The sequence below is a fragment of the Onychomys torridus genome, chromosome 20 (assembly GCF_903995425.1).
Source record: "Onychomys torridus chromosome 20, mOncTor1.1, whole genome shotgun sequence".
Lineage (NCBI taxonomy): Eukaryota > Metazoa > Chordata > Mammalia > Rodentia > Cricetidae > Onychomys > Onychomys torridus.
Window position 1 is genome coordinate 20,569,672 of NC_050462.1, and position 24,916 is coordinate 20,594,587.

At 39.2% G+C, this 24,916-nt stretch overlaps 2 protein-coding genes across 3 annotated transcripts in view; one reads left to right on the forward strand and one right to left on the reverse strand.

Moving 5' to 3' along the window:
- Cep290 (centrosomal protein 290) overlaps positions 1-14,354 on the forward strand; it is an 83,922-nt gene extending 69,568 nt beyond the window's left edge. For both annotated transcript variants that reach the window (XM_036169571.1, XM_036169569.1), the window contains exons 45-53: positions 59-145; positions 2,172-2,336; positions 3,006-3,128; positions 4,221-4,393; positions 7,638-7,779; positions 8,804-8,877; positions 9,890-9,984; positions 10,906-10,985; positions 11,812-14,354. In XM_036169571.1, coding sequence (XP_036025464.1) covers positions 59-145; positions 2,172-2,336; positions 3,006-3,128; positions 4,221-4,393; positions 7,638-7,779; positions 8,804-8,877; positions 9,890-9,984; positions 10,906-10,985; positions 11,812-12,039 — 1,167 coding nt within the window. In that variant the 3' untranslated portion in view covers positions 12,040-14,354. The remainder of the gene's footprint in view (positions 1-58; positions 146-2,171; positions 2,337-3,005; positions 3,129-4,220; positions 4,394-7,637; positions 7,780-8,803; positions 8,878-9,889; positions 9,985-10,905; positions 10,986-11,811) is intronic.
- C20H12orf29 (chromosome 20 C12orf29 homolog) lies at positions 11,230-24,146 on the reverse strand. Its single transcript, XM_036169572.1, has 7 exons — positions 23,985-24,146; positions 20,108-20,225; positions 17,748-17,843; positions 16,803-16,919; positions 15,849-16,046; positions 14,376-14,545; positions 11,230-12,707 (listed from the first exon to the last, which is right to left on the reverse strand). Exons 1-7 carry the CDS (start codon positions 24,072-24,074, stop codon positions 12,519-12,521), a joined length of 978 nt encoding a protein of 325 aa, XP_036025465.1. The 5' UTR covers positions 24,075-24,146; the 3' UTR covers positions 11,230-12,518.
- Positions 24,147-24,916: the final 770 nt, after the last annotated feature.

Consider the following 24,916-nt stretch of genomic DNA (forward strand, 5'->3'; position numbering starts at 1 on the left):
TTTTCAAGGGCTCTTATGCCATCATGACAGATTGCTGTTATTTTCTTTTATCTTTTAGAATCAAGTAAGAGATTTGAAGGAAATGTGTGAATTTCTTAAGAAAGGAAAAATGGAAGTTGAACGGAAACTTGGTCAGGTCAGAGGGGTGAGTTTACATTCTTAGGAAGCTAGCGCCAAAGGCTTAAGCTCCTGTTGATTTTGCTTTGTTGAATGGTAATAAATTGAAGCACTCAGGACACAAAAGTTCATTCAGGTAATAAAACTATGGCATATATGATGCATTCCGTGAAACTACTGAGAGCATTAATAGAAAGTACTCAGAACAAACATTGACAGTCAACATTTGTTTCAAAGTTAAAATATGTAATCATGTATGTGCAATAAATATGAATATAATTTTGTCTTTTTTAAGGAGTACAAAAATTATAAACAGAATATTTGACATTTTGAAGGTGTATATTAAAGTTTTATATAAGTATTTGTTTTAGATTTTTCATTGCATATTATGAATGCTAACTAAAATGTTAACATTTTTATTAATTTTTAGAAAATTTGGTGCAATTTAGTTTGATCATATCCACCTCCAACTTCTCCCCTTTATCTTCTCCCCATTCCACCCCCTTTTCCCTAATCCTCCAACCTTGTCTACTTTTTTTATGTTAATAACCCATAGACTCCATTTATGCTGTCTGCATACTTCTGGGTATGCGGTCATCCAATAAAGCACAGTTGACCGACTGGGAGCCATCCTTTTAATGTAAAACTAACTCTCCTTTTCTAGAACTCATCAGTTACTTATAACTCCTAGTAGGTTGAGCGATCGAGGCTCATGAAACTCTTCTCTATCAGTGCTAGAATGTTGCCGCCTTCATCTGCTGGTTTTGAGTGACCAGCCACAGCTGTTAGAGTTCATGACTGCAGCAGTCCTGTTCTGCCCAGAGGGAAGCACGTTCCTTTACTCAGCTGTTGAAAATTAACTAAATCACTAGTCAATTATCTCTGTTGGTGTCTTCATTAGGCCATAGATTTACTGAAACTAAATTTCTAAGCCACAGCTATTGGAGAAAATTGCCTTTATAATGATTACTTATGAGCTATTTAAACGCATTGTTTCACTTTTGTTATTGTGTTCTGTGCAAAGAAACTTTTATGTGCTAGATCCATGGTTCTCAACCTTCCTGATGCCACAACCCTTTAACACAGCTCCTCATGTTGTGGTGACCCCTCAGCCATAAACTTATTTTTGTTGCTACTTCATAACTATAATTTTGCGACTGTTATGAATCGTAATGTAAATATCTGTATTTTCCGATGGTCATAGGTTACCCTGGTGAAAGGTCAACCCCCAAAGGGCTGTGACCCATAGCTTAAGAACCCTGGCTAAGTAAACTGGTTTGCTTCACTTACTTGGAACACACATCATAGATAGAGTATTTAAACTGTTACAAACTATAACTATATGATTTAAGGAATTTAAGGAAAATTTAGATACTTTTAAGCCCTGGTTTTCTTTTTTGTAGTGTGGGATAATTCTGTCTCACATATTTTAGAAATGTATTGAATTACCACAATTTTTAGAATCAGATATTAGCAATTATTAATGATAAGTACAGTAATGTTATTGGTTGCTTTTACTCTTTGCTCTTTGGGGGCCTACCTTTCAGCTCCCAAATAAACACACAGAGACTTATTATTGCTTATAAATGCCTGCACTTAGCTTTGCTTGTTTCTAGCCAGCTTTTCTTAATTACCCTGTCTACTTTTTGCCTCTGGGCTTTTACTGTTTCTGTATATCTTTCTTTCCTTCTTACTCTGTGGCTGGTCCCATCATTCTCCTCTCCTCCTTTTCTCACTCCTCTTCATGTTCTATCTATTCTGTCTGTCTGCCAGCCCTGCCTATCCTTTCTCTTGCCTTGCTATTGGCCATTCAGCTCTTTATTAGACCATCAGGTGTGTTAGACAGGCACAGTAACACAGCTTCATAGAGTTAAACAAATGCAACATAAAAGAATGCAGCACATCTTTGCATCATTTAAACAAATATTCTACAGCATAAAACAATGTAAAACATCTTTAATACTCTACAACACAGTAAAAGGCCTTTTTTGGCATTAGTACATCATTGTCTCTAAGATGAAATTTAAAAAAAAAAAATGTATCTTCTCTTATAGTCTGGTAGAAGTGGAAAGACAATCCCAGAGCTAGAAAAAACTATTGGGTTAATGAAGAAAGTAGTTGAAAAAGTCCAAAGAGAAAACGAACAATTGAAAAAAGCATCAGGCATAATGACTAGTGAAAAAATGGCTAATATTGAAGCAGAAAATGACAAATTAAAGGTAATTTTTATTTAATTGTATATGAATGTTTTACTATTTAATTTACATTGCTTTTTAAGGGAAATGTTAAATAGACTCACACTGCATTGAATGTCCTAAATGGATGCAGTAGTATTTTCCAGTCAGAACAGATTTCTTGGCAAGAAATCCAAAGTTAGCTACAGTGGCTGTCTTTGGTCTTCTTTACTGTTTCTGGAACAATTGTTCTTTTCTGGTGATTTGTAAAGTGGGGATTCTGTGGGGCTTGTGTTTCCTTTAAATCTTAAAATAATTTTCATGTCCAGCTAAGGTTATATGGGAACTTGGTTATAGATAAGTCATTTGGACAAAGTCTTTAACTGTAATCATATCAAGTAAGGTATCTAAAACAGCCCACTTTGAGTTAAATCTTATGAGTTTAAATAATAATCTTTATTTTTTATATTTAAAAGAATTAAAATCTAATTGTTTCATTTACCCCTTCCCTTTCCTCCTCCATCACCTCCCATGCCACGCTACCTTACTTCCTTTCAAATTCATGACCTCTTTTTCTTTCTTATTGTTACATATAATGTGCTTAAATACATGAATAAACTTGCAAAGTCCATTTAATGTTGCTTGTGTATATGATTTCATATAAATAATCATTTTGTTGATGTTTTGATAATATGTTGCTTTATTAATCACCAGGCTGAATTAGAAAAGCTGAAAGCTCACTTGGGACGTCAGTTGAGTGCGCAGTATGAATCCAAGAACAAAGGCACCGAGAGAATTGTTGCTGAAAATGAACGGCTTCGGAAAGAACTTAAGAAAGTAAGACGGTTAGGACAGGTTACATTTATTTTCATTAAGTCATTTATCATGGCAAAATTAAAATTGATAGATCTTTGATGCCAGTGTCTGTTCACAGTAGACCTTAAGAGTTCTACTTTCTTCAAAAGGAACACTTACATGAATTTGAGAGGTACGGTGGTATCAGGAAGAAATTGCTCACTCTGGTTTCTGGTGCTAGTTGTTCTGCTACTTAATGGGAATTGTTCCAAGCTGGATAACGTGTCCCTCTCAGTTCCTCAAATTCCTCATATATGAAATTTGGAGTACTAAATATACCTGTCTCTTCACTGAGGGTGGCATTGAATGCCTATAATCCTAGTACTCAGACAGTGCAAGAAAGAGAGACCAGCCTGGGCTCTATGGGGGACCCAGCTCAAAAAAGCAACATACATACACATAGTACATATCTCACAGGGCTGTTGAGAAGTTTAAATGAGTTAATATTTATGCATATGACTTAAAGCAATGCCCAATTTATAGAGCAAAGAACACACCATTTTGTTATTAAGATTCCTTTATTTAAATGGTAAAATATATCCCTTATTTCTGATAAATAGGTATTAGTTTTAACATACATTATCTAGTAAATGAATTAAGATTATGATCCTAAAACATTTTAAAACAGTAACTGATTGTATTGTGAAGCCAGAGCTTTGCTGTCTTGAATCTTAATGTTCATGACTGGAAATAATCTGTCATTTACATACTGCTTGTGTTAATAGCCAGGACTCCTCTATGTATTCCAAAGTGAGAACAAAGCATCTTTTAAGGTTACCTATCTCATTGTTCCGAACATTTGCCTGATGGACAAATGACAAATTTAAAGTATCCAGTAGATACCTTAGATAATAAATACTTGTAAATACATATTCCTGCCTTCATTTACTTGATCTTTTGTACTAATTGCTGTGAATAGATTGCTGTTTTAGAGGAAAACAAACATTTTTGTGGTTTTAAAACAGTATAGCTCCGGCTTGTTTTCTGTGTCCCAGCATAGAGATAATTTTAAATACCCGGCATCTATGAGAACACGTTGTTTTTCACAGTGTACTAATACGCCTTTACTGGTAGGAAATGGAAGCTTCTGAGAAACTGCGCATAGCTAAGAACAACTTAGAGCTGCTCAATGACAAGATGGCAGCTCAGCTGGAGGAGACTGCCAAGAGATTACAGTTTGCAGAAAGTCGAGGGCCGCAGCTGGAAGGTGCAGACAGCAAGAGCTGGAAGTCAATTGTGGTCACAAGGTAGGACCAGAGCGCTTCGTCATTGACTCAAAAGATGACCATGTGCTGAATAACCTAGTTGTTTCCTGATGAGCAGTTTGCTTGTTTATCCATGTCTTTTCATTCTGTCTTAGAATTCCCAAAGCTGTTTCTTCTATAATGGGTTAGCTAATTTTACTGGCAGGCCCCAGAGCAGAGCAGAGCAGAACAGAGCAGAGCTGAAGCTGGGCTAAGGTGCAGGAGCTAGGTGTGCATCCCGAAGCAGCTGTCAGCCGAGGGCCAGGCTGATGCTGCCCAGCTTCTCCTGGATGCTTTGTTTCTGCAGCTGCAATATGGCCTAAACAATTGGGCTGTTTTATCCCAGACTGTGCTGTACTGGATCTGGGATGAGCTGCATTGCTTTTACTTGTATACTGGTCAGCTTTCTTTACAGAGAGCCCAATAGATGAATATAGCAGCAAAGTTAGTGTCTCACTGACCCCCCCTTTCTGTGTATTTTCTACCTTCCTATAAGGATATTGGATTTATGCCTATGGCACTAACTGTTGCGGCTGTGAAAGCCAACTTTATTTTACCATATTTTTCCAGTTCCTTGCATTTATACATTCCACTGTGATGTCCTTGGAGGCCACATATGCCCTATCTATTTGGAACGACTTGACAGGAAACATGGCACCTATTGTCACTCCAACTAAAAAGTGAACTGTAGCATTACGAGACTGCTTGTTCCATAGTGGGCCTTCTATTGCATGTGTTTCTGTCGGCCACTTTTATGGAGAAAAGAAACGGCTAAGGAGCCATATTGGAGAGCACTCAGATAGATGGCTATAATCCTGGAGAAGAATCCCTTTTCCTACCTAGACTACCTAGAGTAGTCAGAGTCCAAACCTTCCCTAGAGCGCACTTTCCCGTCTACAGGCTGGGAACTAGAGTTCCGCCAGAATGCTAACGTCAGGATGAAAATAACAAGTGTATAGTGTGACGGGGAGAAACAGCTCATCGTCTTGGACCCCTGTGGCTTTGAGCCAGCAGCTGTCAGTTGACTTTTAAGGGTCACTATCTTCTTCTGTTGTCACATACGCTGCTTGACATTGAGACTTACTTATTCCATTCATATTCACTCAACATCTGGTACTGCCACATTGTGTACTTCAGGTTATTTCTAAAAATCCCAGCTTACTTAGGCTCCTTGAAGAGCCAGCTTCCATCACTCAGAAAGACCCGCTTTTCACTGTAACATTACATAAATTATATCCCTTCTGTGGGCCAAGATAGTTTTAACTATGGAGATGATAGACCATGCCATTATTTTTCTATGGCTCTATATGAGGTAACAAAAATGCATCCTTACTGGCATGAAAAACTCTTCAGTTTTTAGATAGTTGTTGCTGGTCGTTTTACTCTTCTGGGGGGCCGCCACCCAGCTCCCAAATAAATCACACACATGGAGTTTTATTCTTAATTATGAATGTCCGCCTTAGTTTGGCTTGTTTCTAATCAGCTTTTCTTAACTTTAAATTATCCCGTCTACCTTTCGCCCCTGGCCTTTGTCCTGTTCTTACCTCTGCAATCTTGCTTTCACTCTCTCCATGGCTGGCTGGGTGACTGGGTGACTGGCCCCTAGCGTCCCCCTCCCCTTGATCTTTTTCTTCTTCCTTCTCCCCAGATTTCTCCTATTTATCCTCTCTGCCTGCCAGCCCCACCTTCCTTCCTCCTGCCTCACTATTAGACCATCAGGTATTTCACATAGGCACAGCAACAGCTTCACAGAGTTAAACAAAAGTAACACACCTTAAAGTAATATTCCCCAGCAAGTTGTGGGTTGATGGCACTATTTAACCTTAACTGAAGGTGACTTTACATGTTAAAGCATTTTTGAGTTCTTATTCTGAGAACTGCACGTAGGCAACATCTTCAGTAAACATAAGTCCAACTTGTTTTTAAAACACTCCTGCTGTTTATCCAAGGCTGATCTCAAACTCTACCTTGGCCTTCTAAGTGCTGAGTGTTCCACCTATACTGATTGTTAGGAGGTACCAGCGTAGTGTGGGTGGCTTTCCTAGTCACTCACTGTTCTATTACTGTGAAGAGACACCATGACCAAGACAATTCTTATAAAAGAAAGTATTTTATTGGGGGCTTGCTTACAGTTTCAGAGGTTTAGTCTGTTATCATCATGGCAGGAGCATGATGGCACACCACACCACATGTGTGGTGCTAGAACAGTAGCTGAGAACTATATCCTGATCTGTAGGCAGCAGTCAGAGCAAGGACTGGGCCTGGCAAGGGCTTTAGATACCTCAAAGGCAACCCCCAGTGACACACTTCCTCCAACAAGGCCATGCCTCCTGATCCTTCTAATCCTTTCAAAGAGTCCTACTCTCTGGTGACTAAACTGTCAAATATAAGAGCCTATTTGGGGTTGAGGGGTTATTCAATTCAAACTACCACAGTGGCTTTTGAACAGAGAAATGGATGAAGTGGGGGAATAAGCTTCTGATATTTAATATTAACCTTTATTATATCTTTGTAGTTAGCCCTTGTCAAGTAAGCACACCCTTCTAATCTATAAGGTCTGTCCAAAATTATTTGAAAGGATCTAGGTAATCCTAACTGCCCTTTCTTATGCTGTCCTTGTCAGATACTTTTTCTAAATCAACCCCATCCTTATTTAATTTATTTAGGAGACATTACACATTATTTTCCTCTGGAAAAGTTTGAATACAGTAAGCATTATCTTTCTCTAAGTACATTCCTATAAAAGTATTTGGCTCAAATTTGTGAAGATTCCTTTCGGCCATGTACCATTTCCTTCCTGGTTATGAACTGGTACTGTGTCTTCCTTCCCACAGTATGCACCGTTTCTCTCACTCACGCTTTTGAACAACCGTTCTTTCTCTAGTGCCCTTTGGCTTGTTCCACCTGACCACCTCATGGGGCAGGAAGAGTACTGGAAGTGGGGGAACATTTTGTAGTCTGATGAATTATGTATTTTCTCATGCCTGAAATCAGATATCAACCTAAAAGCTTTTCAGTTGCCAAATCCAATCGCCACGTCTGCTCTTCAGCTCTTTAGGATCACATTAATTTTCTATTTTAATTAGCACATATATTAATCAGGGTGAATATGTAGCTAAAGGTTTGACTAGAAGAAATACTATAATGTGGTCTTACCTATTTTACTGTGATTTAGGCTGACTTTTAAATTAGGGAGAGAAATTACAGATCATTATATGCCCATGATAATTTTTCTTTTTCCTTTTAGAATGTATGAGACCAAGATGAAAGAATTCGAAAGTGATATTGCCAAAAAGAATCAAAGCATTATTGACCTTAAACAGCTTGTACGAGAAGCAACAGAGAGAGAACAGAAAGCTAAGAAATACACAGAAGATCTTGAACAACAGGCATGTATAATGGTCTCTAAATGAGGAAACAGTGTAGCATGTCTCAAGACACTCCCTGAAGTGCCTGAAGGTGAAAACAATGAACTCTGAATAATGTCTAGGAGACTCATCCAGTGAATGGTACTTCCACTCATTCACTTCTGTAAACCAAACTAGACCACAGACTTCATTCTCTTACTCTCTACATCGTTTTCGTCATTAATCATGCTGGGTGTATTTTCAGAATACTCCACAATCTGACTAGTGCTTGGTGTGAAGCCATTATCTTACATCTGAATGACTGCAGTAATTTCCTAGCTGGTCCCTGGGCTTCCACTTGTATCATTTCACCTTATCTATACTACTGGTCCATTCGCCACATAGTTGGCCAATAATCCTGTAACGCATAGAGCAAGTTATAGTAGTTCTATTTTGGCTCTTGTAATAGTCATCACCCTGGCATGAAACTTTGAAGTTCTTTTCACAGCCTGTGTCTAAGTACAAACTCTGACACTTTGCACCTTCTGCCAGTTGTCCCAACACTAACCCTTTCAACCCTTTGGACAACCGAAACTCTTAGGCTTCAGATCTGGATGCCTCTTGCTGTCTAGAACACTACCCACTATTCCCACTATTCTTATAACTGACTCCTGAACTTCTATCTGTGCCTAAATGGAGACCTTCAGAGACTGGACCAGCCCAGTCTATCACCCTGTCCAACCTAGATCCTTTTCCAACAGCCCTTTCTCCCCATTCTGCCCTGTCACCTCCCATCTCCTTGTATGGCAGTTTCACTACTTTTCCTCCCTCGGTAAAAACAACACACCTCTGTAAGAGAATCTAGCTATCCCGTATCCCATGTCCTCACTACCGTGGGCATGTAGCAGTGAGTTACTCAAGCATTGATGGCTTGCCTGAACGCATAGACAAACACAAACTGTGCTTTCTTGCTTCCAAACCCAAAAAACTTTAAGAGTTGGTCTTTTTAAAACTTATTTCTATGCTGAACTTTTATCTTCTAACTAACTTTTCATTGTGCTTAAAGATTGAGATCCTCAAAAATGTTCCTGATGGTGTGGAGACAGATGAAGGGCTTATACAGGAACTCCAGCTCCTTAGGTACATGTTAAAACATGAACATCTTTGTGTGTGTTTGTGCGTGTGTACATATGTACATGCTGGGGAAGGATGTGGTATGTGCATGCCGCCTGTAGGAAGGCCAGAGGACAACTTGCAAGAGTTGGTTCTTTCCTTCCAAGAATTTAAATCAGGTCATCAGCTTCCCACCATGCACCCTTATCCACTGAACCACCTTACCATCTATTTATTTTTAGAAAATTATTTTACACAACCAGATTTGCTACACCTGAAGTCTAGAGTTTTTCAAAGTTGATTATTATTTTATCCTTCTAATATAGTCACTGAACACAGAAAGGGGGAGGAACCCAATATTAGTATTTCCAAATTGTAACTTAAATTTCTCTAGCAGCATAAACTTAAACTTTAGCACTGCAGAAACAAATCCTAATGAAAGAGAATAAGTAATTCTATGCTCCTAGGAGTTTTTTCAGCCTCCTCTCACTATAAGAAAAGTACTCTTGAAAATAATGTCAGGAATGAGATTAGTAAAAACTTAGATTTGTGTTGTTTGGGAATGAAGCAAGGAAGCCTAGAGAGTAAATGTTTACCTTGATGATCCTGATGCTGTCTCTTAAGCATATCCTACCAGCGTCCGTCACCGGAACCAGCTTGATAGAACGCTGTTTTGGGGACCATATACCACTTTATAGGAAATGCCTACACCCATCATTGTTTGTTAAGGACGTTTCCAATAGTTCAGGCTAGCTCTTACATTTTAAGTTAACCCATATTCCTTATGTATGCTCTGTCATGTGGTGGTACCTTTATTAGCATGGTGTGCACATCTCCTGCTCCCTCTGCATCTGGCTGGCGACTCCTGATTCCACCCTTTTCCTCCCCATCATTTGGTTGTCTTGCCTGTACTTTCTGCCTGGCTACTGGCCAATCAGCATTTTAGTAAACCATTTCCAGTGGCAAACCTTTAGAGTGTACAAGAGGATTTTCCCACAGCAATTGTTTATTTTTCTAACATGTTATCATTGTATTATAGATTAGCCAACAGTCAGCTGGATAAAGAAAAGGCAGAATTAATCCATCAGATAGAAGTCAACAAGGACCATACTGGAGCAGAAAGCAGCACACCTGGTAATGTATTTCCTAACACTTGTTTTTTAGTTAGGGCTTGTCTTTGTGTGTTTCTATAGTATCAACCAGTTTCTATAGTGCCTGACCAGTATAGTATACTGGTCAGAGTATTTAGAGATGTTCTCTCTTAGCCATAAAAATATTTGTAGGAAAACAGAACTGTAGATCATCTTGCTCAGTAAAATAGGCCAGTCTCAGAAGACAAATATTACATCTTTTCTTCATATGTAGGAAAATGTTTTTTGTTTTTTTTTTTAATGATTTGAAACCTTGCTTATATTTGTTCTTTCTGAGTTATAGGGGACCACCCCAGAACACAATAATACACTTTTCTTGTCCTTATCATGAAAACTTGTTTTCATTATTTCCTCAAACTTTAACATTAAAACATAACTCTCTACCTTTCAGTGTTTGCACAGTGTGGCATGACATTTTGTATCCTAACCTTTGTGCTGTGTATCAACAGCTAATTTCTTACCCAACCAGCAGGGCTGCACTCCTTCATCTGTGTGTGCCACACACCTTGTCTTAGTGCACATAGTGCAGACAAACCTAAATGCAAATACCCAAAGCCATCTGAGGTAGAAGGCATAAATGGCCAGCTGACCTTTAGTCCTTTGCCTGTATATTTCATACCTAACAAATTTTACTGGTTGCAGGATTTTTCTCTCAAGAATAGGAATTTCTCTCATCTGAAGGGCTAACCCACATTCCTAATACCTAGCAGCTCCCCTCTGTTTGCTTGCTGTGGAATGACCTTACCTACTAGTGGTAGCACCCATACCTGGGCAGTGTTCCCGCCATACAGTGCCAGATGATTTCAGACTGCAGGCTTCATAAAATTCTGAAACAAATCCTCTATCTTTAAGTCATTCACAGTAAGTAAAAATGTGAGTCTAATTTTCACGACTATTTTGGCAGATACTGGTCAACAAAAGGAAAAGATAAATGACCTGGAGACCCAGCTCAGAAAGTCAGACCTAGAAAAGCAGCATTTGAAGGTAATTCTTCTTTATATCTAACTTTAGTATGGCCAGTGTTTTGTAAAAAACAGCTTTGAGAAACAATTTTTATGATCACCATGTTTAAGTATATGCCTAAAAATTCATTATTCATTTCACACTTACCTTAATATTACTAAGAATATAATTTCGCCCATGACAACTTTTAAACAACAAAAAAGTCAGACAAACAAATAGAAAGGTCTAGAGAATAAATTTATTTTTAAATTATAACAAATGTACAACTTTTTAAATATTTAATTTGTGGGTCATGTTGGAAACAGCATTTCTAAGTACCTTTTGAAATTATGTCCAGGATCTTTCCCTTAAAACATTTCTGTGCTCTACCTTAAGACCCAGAAGCACAGAGTCTGGAAGTGAGCCCTGTCTCATCACTGGGTAGTGAAAACAGCCATTCATGGTCACATTCCCTTCACCAGGGTGCGTAACTTTCACAGGCCCCAGGATTTCCATGATCATAAACATTATTTATAAAAGTAAAAAGTTAGAACTGTAAAGAAATTACTGAGAACTCTGAAGACAGTAACTTCAGTGTAGTGAAGAGCAGAGTCCCTTTTGCTTGCCTCACTGAGACTATCTGATGCAGTTCAGAGAAAGACTATCCCAGAGCTATGGAAGCGCTCATGAACTACAGTCAGAAATGGTCATTGCGAAGTTATTCACTTGGTCCAATGGAACCTTGTTAACAAAAGTCTTAAATACTTTTCTTGATACTTTACTGTTTGGGTTATTTGGGTTTTCATGTTTGTAATCAAATCTCCTAAATGTCAAACCAAAAACATGTATTTCTATATATGACTTTTAGGAGGAAATTAAAAAGCTAAAAAAAGAACTGGAAAATTTTGATCCTTCATTTTTTGAAGAAATTGAAGACCTGAAGTACAATTATAAGGAAGAAGTGAAAAAAAATATTCTATTAGAAGAGAAGTTACAAAAACTTTCCGAACAATTTGGATTCGAATTACCGAGCCCTGTTGCAGCTTCTGAAGAGACAGAAGATAGAGAAAGTCCTAATAGTTTCCCTATTTATTAAAGACCACATTTAACTGTAGATTTAAAACTATTTTATAAGTTTAAAAGTTTCAGCTGGAAATCAAGAAGTCTCTGAACTATAGAATTCATCTCAAAATACTGTATTTTTGCTTAAAAATAAAAATTATATTTGGTTTTAACTTGGTAGAAAAGTATTATTTTTGAAGATATGAATAATTTATGACTGTACAGTGCACAATGAGCTATGATAGATATCTCTGTTTTTATAATGTCTTAAATTTTCTAAAAGCATAAAAGTAAGCTTAACAATTTTACCATTTAAAATGGAAGTTTCAGATGGAATTATTTTATACTTATTTTTGTGTTAAGATATTCAAATCCCATGGTTTCTTTAAATACAGATACATAAATGTTTAGAATTTATGTTTTGCCAAATAGCAAAATTAAATAGACCTTTGAGTTATTTTAACCTCTGTAAAATAGCAGACTATTTGCAATAATTCTAACTATATTTCCATTTTATACATCAAGTATTATATCTTTAAGTCGATCAAATTTCTGTTTATCTATTTTTGAAAACCGATTAAACAAACACTCATTATCAAATGCATAGTCATATTTGTTCAGGTTCAGGTTAATAATAACTGGTTTGGAATTCATGTAAGTATCTGGAAGTGGCCAGCATAAACCAAGATGATGGCGATGGACCTGTAAGAAGGAGAACATGTGGCGTTAGCTTTGGTCTGTAAATAGCATCTTAATTTACTTGTAAATACTTACTTTGGGTGCCTGCTACCTGCCTGGGACAGTGTAAGGGTATACCTTAGATTACTCTTGTTTTAATTAAATGCCACATTTGTTCTCTGACATAGTGCTGTCTGTCTTTCCCATTAGAACATGAGCTTCCTGAAGGCAGAGAAATTATTTTGTTCACTCTGCCAGTACCTTAAAAATGCCAGGAACATATTCAAGGGCTCCTCCAAAATTTAATGAATAGAAGTGTCTTGGTGAACATAAGAAGAAGAGAAAACTGTGAGCCAGAATCTAGTATTACCAAAGGGAATATCAGTGGTAGAATGGCAGGGGAGTCTGGGATTCCAGTTGGTTAGGACATTGTTGGGTAGCCGGTTCCTCCACATGAAAACATCCTCTCCGGAGGGAGGTTCTTAACTCAGAAGGAAGCAAAGTTCACAAGTTTCAGGAAGATCCCCAAAGCTTTGGAGAGTCCCAAGACACTGCAAGGTTACGAGAGCAGTAACAGTTGCTGGAGAGAAGGCTCTCCTTTTACCAGAGGTGCTGCCAGCCCCTGCAAGATGTGCAGGGGGTCCCCAGATGCCGCTTTTGTGAGTCATCACTGAAGCTGGGGGGGGGGGGGCTTCTGATTGATGCTGCTGCCTCTGGGTCCGCCATGCTCATAAGCAGCTCCTCACCCACATCCTGAAATTAACCCCAATAAAGTCACTGGCTCACTGAGCTCCACTTGGATAGAATCCTTTCTTAGGTCTGTCCTCAGCACGTTATCTGTGGCAAATGAATGTTCCTGTCTCCCCAGGAGTATACAGTCACACAATAAACATAATTACATTTCCACAGATGCTAACGGAAAGCAGTTAGGGGAAGTTAAGAAGGGGCTGTACCATGGAAAGTCTTAACGTACCTACACAGGCTTATGCAAGACGTAATGTCATTCATTTGTGAAGAATGAACATGATGTGGGTAGAAATGAAAATGAATGTTTTAGGGACCACAATATAGTAATAATTCAGGCAAAACTCTTGGCCTAAATTAAAATCAGCACCTAGTTGAGTGTAGAGAACAGACTTTTCAAGAACTGAACAACCAGATGCATGAAGCAGTGGGGAGAGAGCTTACAAACAATGAATCCAGGTTTCTAATTTCAGTGAATAATGTGGAGCTAGGAGTGATCAGAACAATTCCGTTTTGAACACTGTGAATGTCATATACCAGTGAGAAATCAAGCAGAGAAGTCTAGGGAAAGGGCACTAAGCATAAGATAATTCATTCTGTGTAAGCTGCTACTTGGCACGTTTTTTACTCCACAGACTCCCTAATAAGTTAGTTGAGGGAGTGCTGAGTTAAGATAGGCACAGAGTGTGCCACATGAACTCCCAGGAGGGGAGTGTGTTATCACCTTAACTCGGAAGCACATCCGGTAGAGCCAATGCCCAGCCAAACACCACCATCTGTGTACTGTGCACTCTGACACTCCCATAAACTCAATGCTGTTTTAGCATATAAAAATGATAGGAATTATACTAACTGCATGCCAAAATTAATAAAAATCTACCCAGAGAATCTGAGTGTCGCATCTTTATTTGAAGAACAGAATCCAAAGCAAGCTGGTTTTGTCATTACCTTAAGTAAACAGCCGTCACCGCAGTGCCATACGATCCCTTCAATTTGACCTTCTCTGCAGTCTTCAAACCAGGACAGCAAGTCATTGTGCTTCAGCGTAGGCACGTTTCTTACTTGGAATGCTCCATGTGGTATAAGAAAGTGCAATGGATATTTCTTGCTTCCTAGCCCTAAATGGTAAAACTTGCCATTAACCATTTTCAGTCATATTCAGGAAAGAGAAAATGTATTAAGTGTCTAAACATTTAAGAGGAATGTTAACAAAAAGTTTATTTGATTTTCCGTAAAGAATAATCCAAAGTGCATTACGTCCTATGATCACTCAAGTGACACTTCTTCCAAAACCTCTAAATTGCACTTCCATGTGCTCTCTACACTGGGACCTGGCACACTGACCTGTGGACCAAGTCCAGACAGACACCCATTGTAAGTGGTTTCAATGGAATGCAGCCTTATCCATTCATATAAGTACTACTGATAGTCTGTTTCAAAATTATGGTTAACAAAGCTTAAAATATTGCCTATCAAACATTTTTACAGAGAAAATTTGCTTGCATGTGCTACATCACTAGCTACATTCTGCTATTATTCAGTGTTTACCTAACATCATCTTTGATCCTGTATGTACGCTTAATACCTATCATTCAACCTGCTTAAATGTGTGTATGTGTGTTCACATACATGTTTCTGTGGAGTACAGGTGTGTGCATGTTCATGCAACTGCACTGTGGAGACAGGAGGTCAACACTGAGTATCTTGTTCAGTTGCTTTCCATCTTATATTTTGAAAAAGGGTGTGTCTCACACTATACCTGAAGCTCAATGATTAGGCTACATTGTCTGCCCTGTGAGGTCCAGATAGCCTCTATCTATATACCTCTCTGGCTCTTGGCCTGGCACACACCACTGTCACTCAGCTTTTAACAAGGGTGTTAGGGATCTGAACTTTATGGACCGGCCTACCTCCCTATATCTTCAATCCGCTCTTGATCTCTCTACAGTTATTACATCTTTAGAGTCCTTATTCAATTTTATGATTCTCCTTTCAATTCTATACTCCAGAATACCACTGATTTACTCAACTCATTATGGTACACATTCTGATGCTTTATACAGTATCTGCTGCCAAATCTTACTCTCGCCTGTATTTCTTAATGCTAAAGTAATGACCGAACAGCACAGTGCATTTAACTCAACTAACTCACCTAAAACTTATAAAGCAGTAAAAGGCTACATCTCAGTTAACTGCATTTCATGCACAGTTGTTAAAGCTACCACAGGGAAGGATAATAGGATAAAGTCAGCCTTTTGCATTATTAAATCATAATGATTAGCCACACAGAAACTTTCTCTGGAGCATAAGATGTGCAGAAAAGGATATGCTCCTAGGCAACAATGCACACGCATTCATTGCTGCTTCAGTATGTTTCTCAAGTTGACCTTAGGACGTTCTCTTTGGAACATCTTCCCTTACCGTATGGGTTCCCATTGATATTTGTTCCGATCAGCTCCAGGGTTTGCTCTAGAAGCTCGGACAGGGGCACAGCACTGATTTCCAATAGTCCAGGCTTGTCAGGATCATGCCGTAGCACCAGGGCAATTCCAAACTCGTAGTTCACTACAGACGAATGCCAGCAGTACTGTTTGCTGTTCTTTTCCACAGGTACCCAACCTGGTATTTCAAGAAAAGTTACTTCTATCACATGGGTTCTATTACAAGACACAGGCATTTATTTATTTGTTATAAATACTCCTTATTTTCTACATTCCCTATCATACAGACACTTAAAATCTGTGGGGAAGTTAGCAGTTTTACTGTTTTTCCTGAGAATCACAAAGGGTTCCTTTGCTTATTCTGTAGGGGTATTACCATGAATTAAACATATTCTTCAAAGAAAAATCATCTTGGTTCAGGAGCAACTGAGCATTATACTAAGATAACATTAAACCTTTTTTTCTTTTTAGTATCTTTTCTAGCTGCCTGCCCTCCTTCCTGTCTGATGATGTCATGTTTTTTCATTTAATAGACTAAGTTCTCTGCAGCATCCTTCCAGTGTCAAAGATAACAAATATACACAGCAAGCCCTCCACAGCTCCTACCATTGTTCCAATCATGCTGGACAATTTATCAGTTCCCTATTTGTTGTTGCTGTCTTTACTGTCATTTCTAGAATAAGCTCCCTCGATATAGAAAACTTGCTGCAAATGAAAGAATCAGGCCACTGAGCAAACGTCTTATGCTCATCCTTGAGAACGATTCAAACCAGAAAGGACATTGCTTCCTATGTCTTTGATATAAACTGTTAGACTTTTCAATAAACTTGATTCAGAAGTTTCCACTATAAATAAAATGAAAAGCTAGATTAAAACGAATGTCTGACTGGTTTTGTTTGTTTCTTACACTGAACACAAAATGATTACGTGATACCAGGAATGTGTCCATTGTCATCAGGTACTGGTTTCCCATTCTGTTGTTCTATTTCCTTTGCTGGTATCCAGCATTCTGGCACAGGCTTGAAATCTTCCTCGGTGTTCCAATGAAACTCTACAAAGAATCAGTTAATTTTGTGCTGTTACTTTAAGACACCAAATACAGAACAGATGCAGAGTGGAAGTAGGAAACACAACATCGCTCTCATATGTGAAAGGTACTCTCCTATCACTGCAATGTGGTTACGCTCCAAATTAGGGTACCAACACTGTAAATTTTCAACTTTCAACATTCTACCACTTAAACACATTTGCAGTCTAAAGTAGCCAACATTTTCTGAGGGTTTGTTTCTCTGTATAATAGTCTTGGCTGTCCTGGAACTCACTCTGTAGACTAGGTTGGCCTTGAACTCTGAGATCCACTCGCCTCTGCCTCCTGAATGCGATTTATGAGTTTTAATATACTCTCTATACAATACTTTATGTTACATATATGAGTATAAATAGGTAATAAGTATATATGTATAATATAGGCATCAATTCAGTAATAAAATATTAATTTCCTTTGATAATTATAACATGACTTAGGAAATTATTTTTCTCATGCATACCAAATGAAAATGTATCTCTTATTATAGCACTGTATGTTTTAACAGAATACACTGATACTATAAAGAAGTTACAGAAAGGTTGGGAAAATGGTTTTTAGTACTTGTATAGGTGCGTGCGTGCGTGTGTGTGTGTGTGTGTGTGTGTGTGTGTGTGTGTGTGTGTCTGGGCATTGTGCCAATGTTTTATCCCTAAAAGTGATTATTATTTATATGTAAATATATATAATTATTTTCCCCAAGATAGATATATATCTAGAGAGAAAGAAAGAAGAACCATAGCAATAAACCACAAATTTCAACTCTATGAAAAGTTTGAAGAAAAACCCACTAACCTTTTGAGCTTTCTTTTGAATGTAGAAATTTTTTAAATCTTTTGTCAGCTTGCTTGTTAGGTTTTCTATCTAGCCGAGCCCAAAGGTATGGCTGACCTAAAACCGCAGTAATAAAAAGGGAAAGTCAAGCGGAACCAAAATTCATCTTGCAAGACATTTCAGAGGAAAAGAACCAACAATCAGTAGTTTGCTCTGTAAGAAGACCAACCCCTAAAGGACAAAGGAAATACAAGATGCACCTGCAAGTCAGCATCCTAGCGTGTGCGGGTATACTTTGTTAAATGACCATTGTGAGAAAAATGCATGCTCCTTTTATCGCAATGGTCCACAGTCCTTTGCTAATTTCTCCAAATGAGAGCAGAACCAGGTGGCTGTGTTCACACATCCCCTGAACATCACACTGCAATGTGGGGTTAATGCTGGCAGATAGGGAATCAAGCTGACCTGTCTGGCATGGCCAGGTCATCAGGCACACTGATGACGAGGACTCCCTGTAACCCTGGGTGAGCGTAGTCTCAGGGCACTGTGCCAATATTCTGTGTTGCTAAAAGTGAGACTTCTGGATTGCATCTGGTTTCATTGAGACTCCTGGTTAGCTTGCTGTTGCCACTGCTTACTAAGCCGGAAGATGCCTACAGGACAAGCAAAAGCAGAGAGTTCCCCGCCTAAGGCTCCACCTTGAGTTCCTGATTCTGAAGTGTGACCTGAACACATTGGTGGTTCCTAACCTGAGAAAATACGTCCTGCTGTGGCTACAAAGCAGGACAAAATACAGATTTTTCCCTGGCATCTCCATCCCTGTTGCTCTGTGGCAGTCTTGCTTCTGAAATCCTTATTTTATTATGTATTTATTCATTTGTTATCTTTGGTCCTGTGAGCATTCTTGAGCAGTAAAGTTCCAACCCTCTAATTGCTCCCATCATGCACCTCACACATGATACAAACTAAAGTTTTTTTTAAATAGAAGAGCCTGATAAATCTTACTCAAATATATAAATCAAAGATTTATAAAATTTTTAATTATACTATAATACTATGACTAGCTATCCATATACATAATATAAAGAACTAGATTAAAATTATATTGTTTCTGGTTAAATAGGCATTTTTTTCTTTTTATTAGTAAACATATAAAAATGGATTCCACTCACATCCATTAGCTATCACCGAAAATAATAGTAATAGTCCTACTAGGTATATGGACAAAAATAATAGTCTTTCCAGGTATACATCTGAAAGCCAGAATTTCTGTGTGACCATCATGGAAAATGTATGATGGGTACTCAAATTTTCTAAGTTAGAATTAACATATGATCCAGTAATCCCATGTATAGGTTCATAACTCCCCAAAAAACTGGAGACTAATTTAGCATTATTAATTGTATTATCCACAATGGTGTAAAGGTTGGAGCAACCTAAATGCCTATCAGTGACTGAATGGATGAACAAAATGTGCTATGTACATATTAAGCAATTTTAAAAAATGTGTGCAATCTGATATACTCTAACATGATAAAATACTGAACTAATAAACAAGTAACCCAGTCATAAAAAGACAAATATCTTTTGAGTCCATTTACATGAGTTACCTATAGTTAGAAAGTAGAATGAACTAAGGCTGGAGAGATGGGCTCTGTGGAGGAGTTCCTAACAAGCAGTTTTAGTTCTAGACAATGACATATTCTAGAGTTAAGTGGGGATGATATCACTACAGCCTTGTGAATGTGCTTAATGCCGCTGAGTTACACATCATTGTTATGATGGCAATTTTTATCTTATCATAAGTTCAAAGTTTTTAAAGTGCATTTCAGGAACTGGGAGTCAATCTCACCGTCCGTTAGTAGTTACAAACAATAGTTCTTTCTTTTTGGTGTGCCTTTTCCCTTCATATCATCAATGTGAACTTTCTTTTTCAAAGTCTGTAACTATGGAGACCTGGCCAATGGTAACGAAAGTGCTGGAAGCTCTCGGGTAGTACAATGAGAACAAGTTCCAGGGCTGGACAAACCCAAGCCCCACCACTGTTCAGCCATTCATGAACTGAATGGTCTTAGACAAATTACTAACCCTGGCTCAGACTCTGTGTCCTCATTAGTGATACAGAAAGGTTTATTATGCAAATAAGGGAACATACAAGACCTGTTTATTAGGCTTCCTAGCCTTTCATGGAAATTTCAAGTTAATGTTAGTCACACGTCTTTCTTTCCCCAAGAGAAGTAAATACAACCACTGTGATTTTTCACTCAACTGCTACAGTTAGGTTTTAATAGTTTGTGAAGAGTAAATACCCATCCCAGATGTACAGGATTTATACAATGATTAAGATAATACTTTTAGTAAATGTGATAGTTGTATTTTACCTTTGTAGTTAGTAACATAACAACATGTTCCATCCACTTTTTCTGTTGCAATAGCACTGTATACATCTGCATCTAACGCCTTTTCACTTAGAGTTTCAGTTGCCAAAACTTTAAATGGCTTTAAAAAAAAGAAAGAGAAAAAAAACTGGTGTAAGACACACAGCCTCTGCCTTCACACACAGGCTCACCTGAACTGTGCCTACTTCCATTAGTTCTAAACAACTGTCTCCCAAGACTCACACTGCAGCCCAGGCTGGCCTTGAACTCATAATCCTTTTGCTTTAGCCTCTAGTTCCCCGATTCCCCTCCTGTCCTGCCACACCGGCTTTGCAACTCCTTGTAATGTGATCACAGTAAAATTTGACTTTCCACGCAGACTCTTATTTCCATGCTTTTCATCCATCACAAGGAAACCGGGAATCATGTCCTGTGCTGTTTCATCCTCAGCACTGGTTCAACATGCACAATCCTATTCATTGTGATTATGCACTAAATGCAATAAGGACCATTCGTGACTCTGGAAATATAGAGAAGTGCCCACCTTTAATGAAACCTACACTCTGGAGGGCTATGACACAAATAAGATGCATAATGGTATCACACTGATGAGTCCTAGAGAGGAAAACACGACAGAATGGTGCAGGGAAGTCCTCTGAGGAGGCGACAACGGAGCAGCTTTGACACACCAGGAGAAAAGCCCCCAGTCAGGACATTCTGCTATGGATATCTCTCTGTGTAAATAAAGTTCTGATTGGTCAGTGGCCAGGCAGGAAGTATAGGCGGGATAAGAGAGAAGAGAATTCTGGGAGATAGAAGAAGTAGAGAGAGAGACACCGCCAGCTGCCGCCATGAAAAGACACCGGTAAGCCACAAGCCATGTGGCAAAGTATAGACTAACAGAAATGGGTTAATTTAAGATAGAAGAAGCAGATAGCAAGAAGCCTGCCACGGCCATACAGTTTCTAAACAATGTAAGTTTCTGTGTGCTTTCTTGGTTGGGTCTGAGCGACTGTGGGACTGGCAGGCGATAGAGAGATTTGTCCTGACTGGGCCAGGCAAAAAAACTCCAACTACAACATTCTGTGTCTGAGGGCTGCAAGTCAGCCTCTGTGTTCGGAACAGAGCACAGGGAAAACTAGATCATGTGCTTACTTCATTCCAGGGTGTTCGTGGGGGTTCAGCACATGGATTCACCAATCACAATTCTCTAAGACTTAAGTCTACGCTTCAATGAGATCCTTGCAAAACTGACTTTTTCAAATCACACTTGGTTCTTAGTTGTAGGAAGAGTCTCGTGATGCCCTCTGTCTTGGGCCACATTTTCAGAAAAGAGATGAAAAAGACGGCTCCTATTTTTAGTTTTGAAAAGACTTTCTTGCAAAGCTGAAATCGGCATGCTTACTTTAAGATGTCCATCTTAAAAACCTCTCTGGCTACCCATTCAACAATGTTGCTGAAACTTCATGAAATACATTTTCCTTGTATGCAGGCCATCTTTAAAGGACCAAGACCCACTGCCATTGCCTGCTGGGTGAAACTTCCAGTAACTACTATGGTAAGTCTACCCCAGGTGATCAAAGGTGGCCCACCATACCTCCTGGGACTGAAACACTCAGTTCTGTTCCTGGCGCAAAGTGTACTCAACACCTGAGGCCGACTGCGTTTTCTCTTTCGACACCTCCCAGGTTCCACTGTTAAAAACTACCAACATTCACCTGCCTGCTGTTTCCCTCCCATGTTACTTGCTTTGTCTAGTATCCCTTCTTGTTCATTTCATCTTTACCAACAATGAGCTGTTTACAAGCTTCATTTATAACCTAGTTGCTACTGTCAAGAAGAAAATAAAGCATCGAGGCTGGAAGAAAAATCTTTTTAGCTTTAATTTTGATTTCTGAGAGACTTACACTACTATTTTATAGTTTGAACCTAAACGTTCACTTTACAAAATAAATAAATAAATAAATAAATAAATATTAATAAAAACACTGCAGAAAACAAAGGGGAAATGGTAGTTCAGACAAAATTGGGTACTAGGATATCATTTCATTACTGATATACTATGTGTGAGGTATATGTATGTATATATGTGTGAACGTGTGTGGTGTGTGTGTGTGTGTGTGTGTGTGTGTGTGTGTGTGAATACATGCCTTTATGCATACATGTTAAAGCCGGAGGTCACTGGGGTCTGCTATTTACATGGCCAAAGGATGACACAAGAGTCTATTACTGCAAAAGCAAGAACATTTGTGTATGAAAACAGACAACGAAGATCGACTGGCTGGTGTGCAATTTCTGGATACAGCCAATCAAGGGAAGACTAAGCTAGTCAGTTTTATTAAGATCTACTGAAAAACACTAAAGGTTATTTAAGCAGAGTGGACAGCCTGAGAAAAGCATTTATGTACAGGAGTGTGCTCCATATGTTCACAAGATGAAAGATGTTGTGAAAACGAGCTCCACATTAAGATTTTAAAATAGACTAGGCCTAATTAACAAGAGACTTTGGATTAGAATTATTTGGACGCTATGTTGTAAGCACTGCTGTTAAGATAGTTTTAACTGCAGAGATGAGAGGGTTTTTTTCCCTAGTATATTTTTAAAATTATGCCCCACCCCCAATATTCAAAGTGGAGAATCATAATTAAAATGAACCATCAAGGATGACAATGTTTTATGGTACCTGAATTTATTCTGATTTTTGTTCTAAATAGCCAGCAATACAGACACCGAGTACTCATCTCAGGGTTTTACTAGAAAATACCGTGAAACTCACTCTGGGTGTCAGGTCCACCCTATTAAGTAGTACCGTAAACAACAAACAATTGTAGGAGAGAGGGATATGAAGAGCTCAGTTCAACGTAAAAGGTAAGAAAACAGCCAGCTGATGGAAAACTGCCAGGAGGACTCTCAGAGTCCTTTTAATTAAAATTGGACCAATATTAATTCATGTTGTCAGTTCCCAGCAGCAGGGACTAAAAGATAACAGGGCATCTTGTCTTAAAGGTCACTGAATTTAAAAAACAAGAAGGGGGGCCCTGAGGGAGGGAAAATGAGGCTCTTAAAGAGGGGCAGTAATAGAGCTCAAAAATGAAAGAGGTAGGGGTGTGGGGGGGGGGGGGGGGGGGGATGCAAACTGGAGACATGGGGGAGACCGTGAAGGGGACAACACAAATTATGTATGAGAATGCCACAAGGAAAACTCCTACCTTGCATGCTAATTAAACAAACAAAACCCACAAGAACGACAAGACCATACGGCCAATGGTACAGTAGTGATAATGATGAAAGGGTAGAAATGACTGAAATGCACACGAGGACTGTGTCTGAGTTAAGGGATTAAGAACGTTGCTACATAGCAAAGAATCACACCGATATAAGCTATCTATGAATTAATTCACTTAGTTCACTCAAGGCTCAGTCTGTGTAAAACACACAACAAGATGACTAGAAAACCTTAGGACGGGAGCTCAAAGTTAGAATTAAGCAAGAAAGGGCACTTGTCTGCTTTCAGTGACCTCGCTAGGCTGCCTGTCAATAGGGCCGTGGGTTCCTAGGACACCACAAGTAAACAGTGCCTTCTCATCAGACTCTTGGTCGCCAGTCGTTCCAAGTTAGGCGCGACATCTCACTACTCAGGTTTTTCACATTAACTGCGATGTGGGTTTTCAGACCTGTCACGGCAAGTTTGAATCACCTGATCAGGGAGCGGAAAATTTAAAAAAAAGGAATCTCTCCCACACTCCTTACAACTAAGAAGGTCGAAGAAGCTGGAGCTCGGAGCACAAGGGAACTTCCCCCAAACCTCCCCGGGAAAACCTGGAGGGTCCCCGGGCCGCAGCTCAGCGGCGGAGGAGCGCAGCTCAACGCCGCCGGGTACCTGATGCTCCCGCTTGGCCGAGGGCTCGGCTTTCACCTCCGTCACAAACACGCACGGCATCTTCCGCTGCACCGAGCCCAGGCGCCTCATGGTGCCCACGCCCACCGTGTCTCCACCAGCGCTGGGTCCAGGGCAGAGAAAGCCCTGCAGCAACTGGCCGGGGAAATGTACTCGGTCCTGCCTGGGAATCCAAACAGCGGCGCCAAGCTCCACCCCGGCGAGGGGCGGCAACGCACGCCCGGAAGCGACCGCCTATTCGCGGGGCATTCTGGGAGTTGTAGTGCAGTTGTGAGGCTACAGAGCTGGCACCTCCACGTGGGTGACTCCCCTACGTTTTGATGACCAATTAAAAAAAAAAAGAAAGAAAGAAAAGATCCGTTGCCCGGTTTTGTGTACTTGGCCACAACTTAGTAACGAAGTCATTTTCGGAAATTAACGTTCAGTTATGAGTGATGAATCACTTTTAGGATGCGTCCTGCGTTTCTCCTGAAACTCACTTGTCTGCTTTTTCTTTAAGAAATGTAAGGGATTGTAAACCCGGAGAAGTTTAGAAAGAACTTTCAGACATTTCCTAACATGCAGACAGAAAGCCTGATTTTCCAGGAAGAACATAAACAAACGCTACAATGAACAGAACTGTAATTTTTTAAAAGCTTCTGTTTGAATTCATCATCAAACGGTGTATAATTTGGTGTTCTTTCCAAAGAGTAAAATTTAGACAAATCCAAAACCACTGAAATATCAAAAAACAGTTGTCAAGTGTTTCCTGGTAATCCAACAAAGGGCTTGAGTCAACTACAGGGCTGAAAACGGCTTGTTTCACTTGCCTTACTGTCCAAAACGACATTAGATGGTAAATAATAAAATTGGTGCTTATATAAGAAAAAAAAATTATATTCTAGTAGTAGACCTATGTCACCGAAGCCTAAGAT

What these genes read in the sequence shown, in the direction of transcription:
- C20H12orf29 (XM_036169572.1), bottom strand. Translation starts at nt 24,074, where the DNA reads ATGAGGCGCCTGGGCTCGGTGCAGCGGAAGATGCCGTGCGTGTTTGTG. An exon ending in TATCAATGGGAACCCATACG is followed by an intron (nt 14,546 to 15,848) that starts GTAAGGGAAGAT and finishes TTTACCATTTAG; the next exon opens with GGCTAGGAAGCAAGAAATAT. An exon ending in GTGACGGCTGTTTACTTAAG is followed by an intron (nt 12,708 to 14,375) that starts GTAATGACAAAA and finishes TCCTTCTTACAG; the next exon opens with GTCCATCGCCATCATCTTGG.